The sequence below is a fragment of the Vanessa tameamea genome, chromosome 19, assembly GCF_037043105.1.
Source record: "Vanessa tameamea isolate UH-Manoa-2023 chromosome 19, ilVanTame1 primary haplotype, whole genome shotgun sequence".
NCBI classification, from domain to species: Eukaryota; Metazoa; Arthropoda; class Insecta; order Lepidoptera; family Nymphalidae; genus Vanessa; species Vanessa tameamea.
Genome location: NC_087327.1, coordinates 8,762,487 through 8,778,379, shown reverse-complemented (window position 1 = coordinate 8,778,379; position 15,893 = coordinate 8,762,487). Strand labels below are relative to the sequence as shown.

The 15,893-nt window shown below is 31.2% G+C and overlaps 1 protein-coding gene across 1 annotated transcript; it reads right to left on the bottom strand.

Moving 5' to 3' along the window:
* Window positions 1-730: 730 nt before the first annotated feature.
* Window positions 731-14,233, bottom strand: LOC113399420 (L-asparaginase). The gene is made up of 13 exons (XM_026638555.2): window positions 13,869-14,233; window positions 9,608-9,733; window positions 8,886-8,998; window positions 8,144-8,269; window positions 7,660-7,784; window positions 5,038-5,267; window positions 4,610-4,767; window positions 4,140-4,253; window positions 3,650-3,706; window positions 3,280-3,424; window positions 2,392-2,521; window positions 1,911-2,136; window positions 731-987 (listed from the first exon to the last, which is right to left on the bottom strand). The coding sequence occupies exons 1-13, from the start codon at window positions 14,104-14,106 to the stop codon at window positions 829-831; spliced, it is 1,947 nt and encodes a 648-aa protein (XP_026494340.2). The 5' UTR covers window positions 14,107-14,233; the 3' UTR covers window positions 731-828.
* Window positions 14,234-15,893: the final 1,660 nt, after the last annotated feature.

Below are 15,893 nucleotides of genomic sequence, written 5' to 3'. Positions count from 1 at the left end.
CCAAAAACCGACGTATTCCATTGGCGAAAACTAGTCTTATATAAAACTAGTCTTTTATGAGAAAGGTTATATATATATATATAAAATGTTTGTGTGTTTAAAGTTAAAAAAAGTTTATAGGTTATAGTCCAGTCAGTGAATACGTTTGGAAATGCAAATGAACCGAAAAATCCAAATTTTTGATTTTACGTGAGAAGGGCCTGGAAAACCGTAACTATACTAAGGCTGTTTCAAAATCAAAATATACTTTATTCAAGTAAGCTTATACAAGCACTTTTGAATCGTCATTTAACAAACTATTTAAAGTAAAGCTACCACCGATTCGGAATGTAGATTCTACCGAGAAGAACCGGCAAGAAACGCAGTAGTTACTCTACTTCAACATCTAAAAATACAGTCATGTTAGTTAAATACAATCATATATGTTTGTTATGTCTCCTCCATGGAAGTCACCAAGCATTAACTCCACGCTTTTTTATCATCTATATGTTTTGGTCGACTATTTTATGTTAAGCTTTTCTAGGCCACACAATATCGAAAATTTGGCTTTATCGGTTCATTTGCCTTTGTAACCCGTTTTTCTCGACGTAATGACTGAACTATAAGGCCTTTAGCTATTTAAGCGTGACATATTATGACTAACCACGTTCTATCACGCTAAACAAATAAACTCATTTAAATAAAATGTTATTATATCATTATTTTATGTTACTATAATTAAGACACGAAAAAGAAAATAATTACTTAATTTTATTTAACGCTCTGCGTCTCATGTCAATAAACAAATATAATATCAATAATATAATTTAATGTTAAATAAAATACTATCTAAAATTTATTTTGTTGCTTCAACATGTCGGCGATGTTTTCGAAGTTCAGTTTTATTGCGCAATCCAAGGGCGTGAATCCCAGTAAATCTGGAAGATCTGTCTTGACATCGTGGTGCAGCAAGTATTTGACAACATCAGGATTGTTGCAAAGAACGGCCTGAAAGGGAAAATGATTGTAATAAATGAACCTGATCGAGTATTTTCAGTACTAACGGTCGCTCAGTTGTTTAAAATATATATATTAATTTAATTTTCTCCTTCGCAGTCCTAGAGCATTGCCTTCACTGGAGACAGGACTTGTTCATTTTTTGCCCAGAGGATCGGTATTAGGATTCAACGGGGAAATGCTGCTAGCATTTTACTATATTTAATCAATATTTGTGTATAATTAAAGCCTTAATGTTGTTCTTAAATCTTATTTAAAATAATAAGTAATAACACGAAAATAGGCAATAGTTTATTAGTATAAAATTACTGGAGAATGTGACCCGAGCTACAGTCACAGACAGCTTGTTAAAGATTCAACTTGTATCGTGCATTGGGGACAGATTGGAAATGAGGTAAGATCGAATTTCTGCCAGCGTCTTTTGTGGTAATTTTTTTTCAGTTGTTTTGAAATAAGTTCCTAGTTGTTATACATTTTTGGAGAGCTCATAAAACGGTGATATTTTTAAAATAATCTTCAGGACAAGTTTCATAACGTTTTCTTTAGTTTTGAAAGCATTTTTGTGGAAAAAAATTAAAAAAAAATTGCAATAATATCTTTTTCCGTCTCACATTTTTAAATTTGGACCGATAATTATTGTTTAAATATTAAAAAATATCCTGTGTTTAATCGTTTTTATAAATCAGAAGAAAAAAATAGATTTTAATTGATACTTTTTTTTAATAAATTTTTGAAGTTGCATTTTTGACTTATTTTGAAAAAATCTAAAAAACGTGATAACTCAAAAATGGTTCACAATTGCATCATGCATATGGAGTTTCAAATTATCGCAAATAGTCACCCCTATCACCTCCTAACGGGAATACGTCGAATTACCAATAACCCTGTATATTTAAATTGGAAACGTTACCAACCTTGTGTAAGGGAGTTTGTTTAATCTCGTCCATAGCATTGAGATCTGCTCCAGCTATCCTCAGAGTCTCCAGCTTGTCAACGACTCCACTCCTGGAGGCTAGAGACAACATCTCTGCGACGGGTTTATTGTCCACGGAAGCTAAATGAGCCCCGCATTGCTTCAGCAATGTTATAACTGTGTGATTGTCTTTATGTATTGCTGTTAGTAGGGGCGTTTCACCGCATCTGGGGGGAATGTTTTTGTTTAATTGTAAGCGTCATTCGTGTCAACGTGTATTTTAATCATATATTGTAATTTATTTTAGAATACATTAAATTAGTTTTATAATGCAAATTAATTTTAAACCTTTTTTTATCAGTTAGTACATTGAAGACACTTTCAGTAAAATATCTCTTAAAATATTGAGTAGGTTTAACATTACAAAATTAAATTAAACATTTATTTACTATTTGTATAATATTGTCTAATGTCTATCTTGCCTCGTCTTCAGATGCACGTTGGCGCCATTTTTTAATAAATATTCTATAATCGGTATGTTTCCTTTTAGTATCGCTTCATGGAGAACTGTTCTGCCTTCCGCATTCTGGACGTTTACATCCGCGCCCATGTCTAAAATGTTTTAAGTAACAACTTCGATCAAAGAAATGTTGATTCCTTGGTTTCATACCACCCAGCTATCAGGCGATCTAGACAATTTGCATATCAATTGATCGATGACTGAGCCGAGATGGCCCAGTGGTTAGAACGTACATCTTAGCCGATGATTGCAGTTCAAATCCAGGCAAGCAACACTGAATTTTCATGTGCTTAATTTGTGTTTATAGTTCATCTCGTGCTCGGCGGTGAAGGAAAACATCGTGAGGAAACCTGCATGTGTCTAATTTCAATGTAATTCTGCCACATGTGAATCCAGGGATCAAGGATCAGAGCAACAAGTATAAAAATATAAATCGCGAATGCGCGAGTATGACGTGCGAGTGTCCGCATTAAATCGTTAGTTCTTTTTTTACGAAATATTAATGTTTAGCAACACAACGACTATAGAGTACTCAGCCGTGTCCAGTACACAATATATACATGAATACTTTTTACTTCACTTCAAAATCTAGCTTTCCGGTTATTTCTATTCAACTGCCTGAAAAAATGACAGTTACAATAAAAACATAAAATATAAAACCATAATTCAATGCTGTTTCTTATTTATGTATATCAATTTACTACGAATAAAATTAGACACATTTGAAAAGACAATACATGACATTAATTTACTTATAAATATGATATGTCAGTCACCCCATCCCTTGAGACAATACTTAATCGTTTAAATAGTTCGGCAATATAAATCAAGATATTAAAACCTTTCTCACCTAACATTTTCATCACGGCTCTCACATCGTCGTGTTCTATCGCGTACAGAAGCAACGAACTGAACACTTTCTCTGTAACCTCTATCAATTTCTTCGGCGACTGAATGTTCAAACTCGACGCTAATGCATCTATCAGAGTATTATCCTGAATATTGTATTGTTGTTTTAATTATAATACATAATTTACACCCAAATTATATAATGTTTATATATCATTAAGACTTATAAAAATGCGCTTGTTTTGATCTGTAAATTAATCTAATTGTCTCGTGTAAAATTTGACACTTTTCTGAAATTAAAACTGCATCTGCGTCGTTGGATAAACCATTAAGTTCTTTAATTTCTGAACGGACATTTTATAAATATATACCTCTAGAGCGATTGATGAAGTATTTGTTAATTCTCCTCTTATGTTTGTCACCATCATCTGAAAAAACAACCATTCTTGTTAAAAATAGATGCACATTACTTTATAATAGTTTATTATTAAACACTACAATTGCGTGAATGGTTTCTAGTTTTAAACTTTGCATAATGTCACTATGACAGAGTTTATTAAATATGTTGCAAAATAGTAAAATGTTACAGAGTACAATCTCCAGTTGCCTTGAGAAAATTCTTAATTTTATATTATTATTATTATATAAATACGGTTATCGGTCTATAATTTTAAAAATTGAGTATATAACAAATTGTATAATCGATATCCAACAAAAAACACATCTTCAAGTAGTGATCTTTACAAGGGATCATCTACAAGTAGGGATTCTCTCATGGATTAAAATTTTGCCTGATTATATTTCTGAGTTTGATAACGTCTGTTTTTGAACAAGTCTCGATATACATATGTATAATAATACCTCAATCTTCTGCTGATACGTGAGTTCAGTCTTTGAAAGTACGTAGGACAGTTTAGTGAGAGCGGCCTCGGGTGTCATATCGTATCCCGACACTACTCCGCACTCTGCTATGAGCTACAAATACATATATGTATTTATTAATTATGTCGTTAAATTTTAATAAATATTCATCTCGACCAAATTATAAATTTACACATTTATATAATTTTATTTAATGTATAATTTTAGCCTCATCATCATCATTTTCATTAAGATTGTATATGTTCCATTCCAACTAAGATTTGAAGAAACTTAAACATGTACAGTTTAAAGCTTATAATTTACCACATCCTATATTTTTTAATAATAATTTGAAGAAAAAAAAAACATTACAATCATCAATAAAGTATTAAAAGTCAAATCCCCCTCTCCTTTTAAAGAGTAAAATACTAAGAATAATAATATTTTCAGTTAATATCTTTGATTCTTACCCTTCCAGTCTCATACAAGGGTGCAACTACACTGCCCTTAGTGCACTGAGTAATATTAACAACTATAACGCCCCTTTTGACCGCGGCTGATATCTCTTTGAATACGTCTTCTCTATTCGATGGAATGTTGCCAGCTCCGTAGCTTTCTAGAACAATGCCTAAAAAATCCAATTTAAAAAGATTTAATAATAATATAAAATATTTTTTTTATATTTTATCCGTTGTGGTTTCATCGCCATATTAAAATTTAAATATGGTTTAGAATTTACCTTAAAGATTGATTTGCATTGTGTTATTATTTATTCAAATTATTGTCCATATTAAATGTAAACTTAACAATATACGATAGTTAATTTTGGTGTCAATAATTGACCTCAAAAAATAATCTCGTTTCTTCACCCGAATTATGGAAATTACCTTCAACTTACCCGCAATGGGTGGCTGACAAAAGGCTCTGATCACAGATGAACTGATACTTGGAAATATCCTCAACAGACCTACATTCTTCGACATTTTCGCGTGTAAGTGACATTTCTCAATCACCGTCGGCTTGAATATCGCCTTCTTATTCACTTCGAAGTCTATTCCAACATCGACGAGAGGTACGCAGTTCGGTGAGTCGAACGCATAGAAATTATTCACTGATATCTTCCTAGTTCTAAAAGAAAGTAATAAAATTGGCTTAATTACAATGCACGCTGTAGACACCGATCCGGCGAATTTTCAAAGATTTTATTTAATAGTAAAGTAGAAAAAGATTATGCACCGAATTAAAAACAATATGGTCTTGATAAAATATGCATCCACTTTATAAAAGTACTTACTTATTTAAAATATCTGTGCACATCGACATTTAGAAATTGTTAACAAGTTATCATTGTGACTTCATCAGTGAGTAGACATTGGATGTTATGTGTGTTGTTGGAGTTTTTATTGGCATGTTAGAGAATAAGCAAGCTTAGTATTGTTGTGTTTCGGTTTGATGAGTGAGTGAGATAGGGACATCTTAGTTCCAAAGGTTAGTGACGCATTACCGATGAAAGTGATTAATATTTTAGCGGTTAATAGTTTTTACGGTGCGGTGCCAGTAACAGCTAACTACCAGATCCCTATTTGCCAGTCTCCTAAACTTAATAATTGTAATAGATAAACTAAATGATTTAAGTCATAAAAGTTGAAGATTATGTCATAACTCAAGCATGTCTCATAACGTATTGTTCACGATTATCAGCGAAACTATTACGCCGCGACTTCTTTAAATAAACATCAATAAGTATATCTCTATTTTTAGTATGCCATATCAATACGTTTTTTGATCTTCGGATGTCCCGGAAAATTTACAGAATATTTTTTTGAAACGTTCACGTTCAATTCATATAACAAATATCAGGATTGATTGAATGAAAGAAGGAAAGGTATTAAGTTTATGAACATGCAAACATAATACAGCATCAATGACATTTATACAGACTTGAAAAGAAGCAGTGACTGAAACTCAGGGGGAAGAATTATAGTCTGTAATATATCCACGTTTTTTTTTTCATTTTCATAACTGAATAATAATTGAATTAACCCTCTACAATTTTGTTGTTTTATTTTATTAAATAGCTAGACGGACGGACGAACCTGATATTAAGTGGTCACCACCACCGACATTTAATCATTTCTTATATCTCCCATGCGCTACCAACCTGGGGAACTGAGTTATTATATCCCGGTAGAATATATGAGTGGGTAGTACCTACCGTAAGCCCTACCACAAGTTAACACAACATTCTGGTTGTAAAGAGTACTTTAGAAAAATATTTCTTTGTCTATTCGTATCTCAAATCTGAGACGAACCGTTAAGACTTCACGAAAGATAAGAATTGTAATTATGGAAAAATATCTGTTTATATCGTCGTTGATAGTAGTAATAACAAATTTATGACGATGTTATATGTTGTATATAGATACATTCGTATAAATGACATAAATAAATAGACATAGGCAGTTTAACCTTCAATATATTACCACACATAATTAACACGTTAACTTAAATGAAAATACAAACAGTTACTAGTACACGAAAAAGGGTGAGTCAGTCGCGCCTCGTATTAAACTCTCTTTGGCAAGAAATTCAATCCAATTAATAAATCTTCACGAATATTATAAATTCAAAAATGAGTTCGTTTGTTTGACGCTTTCACGTTTTAACTCACTTGGTGGTTCGTATTTTTCCAAGCCCGTCTGGGTAGATACCCACTCATGATTTTCTACCGCGAAACAGTAATACTTAGTATTGTTATGTTCCATTTTAAAGGGTGAGTAAGCCAGTGTAACTTCAGGCACAAGGGACATAACATCTTAGCTCCCAAAGTTGGTGGCGTTTTTGTTGTAATATAAGGAATGGTTAATATTTTTTACAGCGCTACTGTCTATGAGCGGTATCGACCACTTGCCATCATGGAGACAATATGCCGCTAACTATTACATAAAAAACGCCCAAGCTGATAAACCGATCCTCATAAAATTTTGCATACATCATAATAACATAATGTATTTATAACTTTAAAAACAAAATCAAATACGACGTATCAACATGTATAATGTTTTTACTTATAGTTCATTACAACCAAAAGAGGACAAAAACCAAATAAACAACACTTGACGCGAAATCATTGGTCGAGAGCTGGAACAATCTATGATATTCATTGTTTTCGGAAAATGGCATTTTTAACGTCGATAAAGGCGTTAGACGAACTTTGAAAGTAAAATTAAACTGGATATAAGTGGTTGAATAAGGATAAATTAATCAAAATCTGTTAGTAGTGCACAATATAGCAAAGCTATTAGCAAATTGCAAAGAATACGTAATCTTCGGTTCGTTTATCTTTATTCCTTCTTCGATTTGAACAGATTAACGTGATTTTATCTACATATTTATCGTCTTTGTGAAATTTTATTGATCATTTAATTATTTTCAATGGTTTATGTATGTATTGTATTTTATTGTACTAGAAGTATCCCGTTATCTGTTTCCCTAGAATAAAATAAATAAAAATAATAACCTGTTCCCTCTAAACAACTTGCTTCCAAAAAATATTGTTACTTCGGGAATGTTTAGTCCACCGGCTATCAACAAGGACGACACGAAATTATCAGGGCCATCGCTTCTCGGTTCAAATATTGGTATCTGGAAGAAATAACCTCATCCAGTAAATAATGAATTTTGAAACCTACATCAATAACGACATCGTGTCCGATTTTCTTTAAAAAAAAATTATATTATATGACGTCACACCAACAATTAAAGCGAAAACTTAGTTAATAATAATTAAAAGAGCGTCTAACAGTGTTAATGTTGCAGAATTAATCCTTGGACTGTTTCTGTGTCTAGCACAACCTTCTTCGGTTAAGATGCAAGCGTTCTAACCACCGAGCCATCTTGGCTCAAGTGTATTCCTCAATTATAAGGATCGCCATCTTAACTTTATGTACTTACATATAAGTATTTTGTATATTATTATGATAAATTTAATAATTGTAAGATACCTGCGATCCAGTAAATACGATAGCTTTCCCAATATTCTCAAACATAAACGATAAAGCGGATGCGGTGTAGGATAGTGTGTCGGTGCCGTGTAAGACTACGAAGCCGTCGTATTGCTCGTAATATTTCTGAAAACCAAGAATGCTACTTGTAATTGAATAAAAGTTGGCGTTATTTGATATATATATGTATGTACTATGGCAAATCTTAATATTTAAGAGTATATCTTAGGATTTACCGGCATGAATTGGTAAATGTGAGTATTTCTGAAAATGGGACGATTTTTTCGGGCTCTTACCATTCGAATTCAGTATATGCTAGGTTTTTACCGTGCCTTTAATCCTAACATTTGCCAAGTTAATGGTGGTAAAAGTACAATTTGCAAACCTTTTTGAACAAAAATCTTAGGATTTACCGTAGTTCCAGCTTTTACAATATCATATAAGTGTATTTATAGTTGATCTTATCCTTTGTAAAGTCTCTTGCATTGCAGGTAAGTGTCATATATGAGTAACTTGCTGACGCCCGCAGCTTTACTCGCGTTTAAGCGGTTAGTCAGGTGCTAGGCGTGAAAAGTAGCCTGTCCTTCCTTGGAGTTCAATCTCGTTTATACCAAATTTCATCAGATTGTGTTATGTGATTCAGACAGACAGAGTTACTTTCGCGTTTATAGTATTACTATAGTTTAAGCCTGAGCACACTAAGCCTACTGAAATGCTTATTCTGTAATGTACGTTGGCTCACCATGATATCTTCTGCAATCCTTATCCACTCGACTTCTGTCATGTTCGAAGAATCCAATAGAGTTTCATATTCTAATATCTTATAACATATTCTCATATCCAATTCTTTGGCTTCTGTAATTTTTTTATTATAATTAGTAACTGATAATATATTTTATTATGTATATGGTAAATTAATGTTATTTAATATTAGCGAAATGTAATTGTATTATCAAGCTGTACATATTTATTACAATAATTAAGAAGGAAGGCCAGGGCCGGATCTACCTTATGGCTTTTTGTGCTCTAGTCCAGGGCCCCGGGGATTCAAGAGGCCCGCAGCTAAGTCAAGTCAAGTCAAAGTCAAAAATAGACCATAATGCGAAAGAATGCATCATTTTATTAAATTAAACAGATCGTATGGTTTGCGAATCCTGCAATTATCAAATCCATTCAATTAATTTAATTCAAGTCTACGTTCAGGTGTGTCTTAAGTGGGGCCCCTAAGTAGTATTAGCCCAGGGCCCCCTAAACTCAAGGTCCGGCCCTGAGGAAGGCGAGCTTTCATTATAGCCAGTTTTGAGAACAAAATTTCTGTTATATTATAATATGCAAGTTGGAGAGTCATTAAAAGAGAAGAGAAATATGACTTTAAAAAAATATTTCAGGTAAAGGTTTATGGAAATCTTTTGTTCTTTTATAATGCTGTTTCTTTTCCAAAAACAATGTTGTAAAAATCATAACCTGGTAACACAAGAAACGATGTGTCAAAGTCGGCTTCACTTAATCTGTGTCTCCAGAACATGTTGTCGTGAAGTTGGGGATATCCTCTGATGAGATTTTCGAAAGCATTTTTCTGTGGTATCAGAACTGGAACAAGTTTTTAAATTAATTAAAAAAAAAATCAAAAGTAATTAAATTTCTACTTTTTTTTTTTTTAACGTTAGATTCCTTATATATTAGTTTATTTATTATTGTTGGACTGCCTCGTTGGTCTAATGGCAGAATAAAAGTTCAAACCCTACGTCGGGCCAATAAAAAGTTATTGAGTTTTATATTACATGGCTATCGAAAAGAGACATTACATTTAGAGAATACCTAACGTTTTTTTATTAATTTTAATACATTGCTGAGAAACAGTGATCAATCAATTTTTATAAGACTGTCAAGGTCAAATTCATAAAATCATGGCGCCTAATGATGGTGCCTATCAATTAATATTAATTGTCTGTTTACTCATAAAGTTTCATGGTTTTGAAAATTGAATTCGTTAAATATTTGTCACGTAATCTGTCATTTTTATCCATTACGATGTTATTTTACTAATATTATAAATACGAAGTATGTTTTTTTTATGATGGTGCTGCTGGAGAATTCTTTGGAATAGTTTTTGTCTAGAAATAAAAAATAATACTTTTATTACAGAAGTTATCGGATTTGTATTTTATTTTCTGCTTTATAATACTAAATTCAAAGTACAAAATGCCGTAATCTGAAATTCTCTTTAAGATAAGAGAGATTTGAAGTTCACTGATGATGTCCTCCTGACCGATTTCACGGGCCACGACCGACAGAAGTTATCTCTATTTCCTCATTCTCGTTATCTGATGAAACGGTATCAGATACAACAGAATTTCAGACGTATGACCAACGGCTTTTAAAATTTACATGCTTTCCAAGCCAAGGGGGTGTAAACAGACCCTTTTATAATATAGACAAGCGGACGAGATAATGGGTTACCTGACGTAGGTGACTGTAGGTGGTCATCACCGCCCATAACGTTGTAAGAAATATTCCATCCCTTTGATATTCAATGCGCTACCAACCTTAGAAGCTAAGAGTTATGACCCTAATGCCTGTATAATCTAATCCAACCATAACAGGAAAAAGCCAAATAAACAACTTTTAACAGCAAATTGTTTCATTGGTCGAGAGCTTGATAAATCTATGATATTCTCTATGAACTTGAGAAAACAAATTACGCGTTTGAACGTCGACGAAACTGTTATTGGTATTTTGGAAGTAAAATTATAGTAGAAATAAATATATATTAATCATAAACTCTTAGTAGTATACAATATATTACATATCTGCGTTATTAACAAATCGCATGAAAATCTAAGGTTTGTTTATCTTTTTTCCTAATTCCATTGGAATAGGCTATATTTGCATTAGATCACACACGCTTCAAACCACAACAATAATAAGTATTACTGTTTGGCGGTAGAATATTGGATGGGTGGGTGGTACCTATACAGACGGTCTTGCACAAATGATACATGACAGGGCTGTCATCGAGTAAATATAGTTATAATTTTTCCACGTAATAGTGCAAAGTATATAAATACGTCACTTTGTTGATATGTTTATCTCAAATAACGAAAATGACTACGAATAAAATAATTCAGATTTAAAATGCACTTAATCGATGTAAATAAACATAATTTTACGTAAGCTATGTTCCGCGAGTAGCAATCAAAGGTTAATAAACTATTGACCCTGCTTCAATACTTATTTATATAACTTGTTTTATCAGAACTTTCTCAACGGGAAAATCCCGATAGCTTACACGTTCCATAAATCCTTTTTAATATCGACTGCAATAATACAGGCGGTTTTTTTTAATACGATAGTAAATTAGGTCTTTCAAAAATGGAATATCCTGATTGGTGCAATTTTAGAATGTGTATCGGATAACACAGACTAGAAAAAGCATTCCTATTTTAAATAAAAAGGAATAAATTTAAAAACGATTTATTGTCTATGATTATTATTAAACTTCATATTATTATAATGAGAATATATATATATTTTTAGATTCTGTTAAATACCTATGTGAATATGACTATTAAAGTAAATAATATATGATATAAATGAAAATAAAAAATACGTCTGTTTTTATTTAAATTAAAAACGTACCTACGTATATTGAAATGATAAGTAAGTATATAAAATAAAGATTAAAAAATAAGAAATATAACATAAATAAAACAAAAAAAATTGTTAATTAATTTTCGATTTTGCAATATACTTCAAATAATTATTGGACACTAGAATATACAAACATAACATAATATAATATAATATATAAAACTACTAAATACTATACTATATAAATCACATGTAACCGGGATACCGCGTTCGTGTAACAATAGTTGGGGGATTATTGGAGGGCTTAGGAAGACGAAACGTAAATAATACTCATTACGTGTACATGTACGTATTATTTTGTTGTGTAGGTATTATTAGCATGTAATTATGTAATAATTGATAATGATGTAATTGTTAATGTTGTAATTTGTTTTTTTTTTTTAACAGACTTCTTTAACCTAAAAGTGTCTATGAGACATTGCTGTAAGTGATAAGATCTCGTTATTATATTTTTTCTATTACTTTTATGTTTTATATTAGTAATTACTGTAATTATGTTGTGAAACAAATTAATAAATTAATTTATATATATATATATGTAAAGAAAAAATGTATTATTCTTTAATTTGAATTCCGCGCATCAACCGTCATCGAACGCGCAGTGACATGACAACTAAATTATAAAAAATATAATTATGAAAAATATTATCAATCTCGTAATTGTATAAAGTAAAGTATAAAGTATCTTGTGATTTAGGAACAGACATTGTTAATAAATAAACATTAAATGTCGTTTCTCTTTTTACAGGTATGTAAATATTATTTTTGTAAAAATTCGTAGGTAAATACAAAATTTTATTTTATTCTTTCTTATTGTCAAATTAAACAAATAAATCTCTTTTTACAGAGAAACTCAATTGTGTTTCATTAACTGTGTCGTCCTAATAAAAAGAATACAAGAAAAAATCTTATAAAACGACATTTAATGTTTATTTATTAACAATGTCTGTTCCTAAATCACAAGATACTTTATACTTTACTTTATACAATTACGAGATTGATAATATTTTTCATAATTATATTTACGTACATCACATTATATATTTGAATAACTGCTGACAATTTTCGTAATGAAAACAATTTACGTCCCGAGATCTTACATTACAAGACGTTTAAGATTTAAAACAAAACAAAGTTGTTTTTTTTTTAATTTGATATATACTAGGCAACGGCACACATTTTTAACTTTGGTCTGACAACATGTACTGTTTTCGGGTCAGTACATGTTATACATTAAAAAAAATGCTTGATTAGTAGTTAAACATTCACTGTCAAATTGGTCACCTGATGGTAAGTGATCACCACTACCCATACACATTGACGCCGTGTGAAATTTTAACCATCTCTTAAATAACCAATGCGTGACCAACCTTAGGTGAGATGTTAAGTCCCTTGTGCATATAGTTAGACTGGCTCACTCACCCTTCAAAGTCTAACACAGCAGCAATAAATATTATGACGAGAGTGTGGTATCTACCCAGTCGGGCTTGCACAAAGCCCTAACACCGAGCCAATAAATATATTAGTTATTTGTGTAACATATATAATACAGTTCATTGTGAAAGTTTATACAGTTGTTTTTTGTGAAGGTAAAACAAAGGTATAAGTTTTGCATCGAATTACTTACAATTTTTTAGAGGTGTTGCAATACGTGCCAGTACTACACATACAATTACTATACAATCACACGATATTTTTCTAAATTTATTTGAGTGTTATATAAAATAATATCAATTGATCTGGATTCCAAAAAAAAACAGACCTGTTACCTGTAACATATTCAAAAGTACCATTTTTTAAATACGATATTTAAATGACATAAAACTAGTTAAGTTCTAAGCGAGTACTATTTATCATTTAATACTGGACACATTTTTATCAGACATATATATTCTAGTAATAATGGGCTTCACGCATGAGTATATTTTTCTAATATATTTTCGGTAATCTAAAGTCATTTATACGTACAACATTAAATATTCTAGCGTATTAATCACAATAAAACCCAATAAGGTATTACACTTTTTAATATCATAAACTATGACAGAGTTATGACAATAATAGTGACACTTACCCCCATCCTTATTTTTCACCATACCGATTGTCCCACCAGTATATAAAACCAAAACATGCCTTTCATTACGACCGAGTGTTTTAACAGAATTCGACGTATTCAATAAAGATAACTCAACAAAACTACGCGCTTTCTTCACCTTCGCCTCGATTTTCGTACTAACATTATTCACGGAACCATTCGTAGTTGTATCGTGTCCACCTTGACCGTTTTGTGCGGAGCCAGTCTCGTTAGGCATGTTCTTATGATTTATAGGTTACTTTCAAGAGCATATGCCACGCTGAAGTCTGTCGGCAAACTGAATCGAATCACATCACATAATTGAGAATATAGAGTAGTAAATCAAATTACCTTATAAAATAGTTATGCAATTCAACAAAATTATTAAGATGTAGTACACACTCGCGACTTATATTATTAAATACTTCTCTAGTTTTAATTAATCTTGGATGTTTATAAAAGTGAATGTATTCGATCACTAATTGTTTACATTTAACGTCCGAGTCAGTAATACGACACAGTACTGCGTTCTTAAAATAAATATAAACGTCATAGTTAGGTATATTATTAGTTTACTAATTAGTGTTAAAACAACGCTTAGTCTATTGGCTAGCATAGACGGCTGAAAGTCTTAAGGTAGGTTCGGTTCCACAGTCAGACTATTAAATTTGTCTGTCATTAAATTATTAATGGGATGTGCGGAATGGCAGTGCAGACTACCGTGGCTAGAAAAGCGAGTAAAGTCTTTGACCTTGAAACCTAATCTCTCTCGTGTTAAGAATGCTCATCAGTTTAACTATTACAGCTTGTGAATAGAGAGTGCATCCGTGTTACGAAAATATGATACGTTTATTATTTATTAGATTATAATGAAAATCAATACTAATTATTTGTAATTTCAGTAGTTCATGATGAGAAAATAAATTCAAGCTCGATAATAAATCTCCAACAAATATATCTCTGAATACCACGCAATAATCAAATTATTTCTCGTGACAGATCAATCTTTTTAAAAAGAGAAATATACGTATTTGTGCCAGTCTTAAATATTATGCCACATAGAATAATATTAATTCAAGTTTAACAAATTATTAAACAATAACTTAAAACAATAATTTTATATATAATAACGTAAAATAAATATTTTCGGATAATATATTCATTATATTATGTAATAATAATGTGATATAATTAATAATAACATCCTATGGCATAGCACCGTGTTGGAGGTTAGGGTTACTCGCTAACATTTTATAACATACCGCATTATTAATAAAAAACATTAATTATTAATATTAAACAATAATAAAACTCGGATCGAAATTAAAGAGTTCGTTGCCATAATTAGGATACTTACTAATTTATGAATACATAATTGCTTTTTGTAATGATTTAATGAACTACTCAAACAATATATGTAAAACCATATTATACCAGAAGAGGCAGCACTTTTAGGAAAGGGTAGGAAATATGTAATTGTTTTTTAACAAATAGCACGTAGGCGCCCAGCTGTCGTGGCGTATAACAATTACTCCCAATAATAATTATCTTGGCGATTTATATATCCATACGTTATTATGTATTTAATTCATGATTAATAGCTTCGTTAATCATCATGTTTTTAAATTACTTTGAAAACAATAATTTAACTCTACTAGTTCGTAAGCTGACTTCCGATTACGTTTTATATAAAGTGGGTGGGTCCTTTTTTTAATAATTACTGACACAAATTTGTGCTGTCTGAATATTATAAATTGAGTGTATTAATTACTATATTATTAATTAATTAGTACTTTTAGTATATTAATTAATTAGTACTCTTCTCGCTGGAGGCTGCTTTCCGAAACGGTGGTAGTATTTTAATATCCACGATTCAAAAACGCTTCGTTGTGAAGTTTACTTGAATAAAATTGATTTGATTTGATTTGACTGCTCTGTTCATAATAACCACAAATGTTAATATTGTATAAGTATTAAACAATAAGTTTTAAGAATTAAGTGTTCTAGAGTGGAGACAGCGTCTCG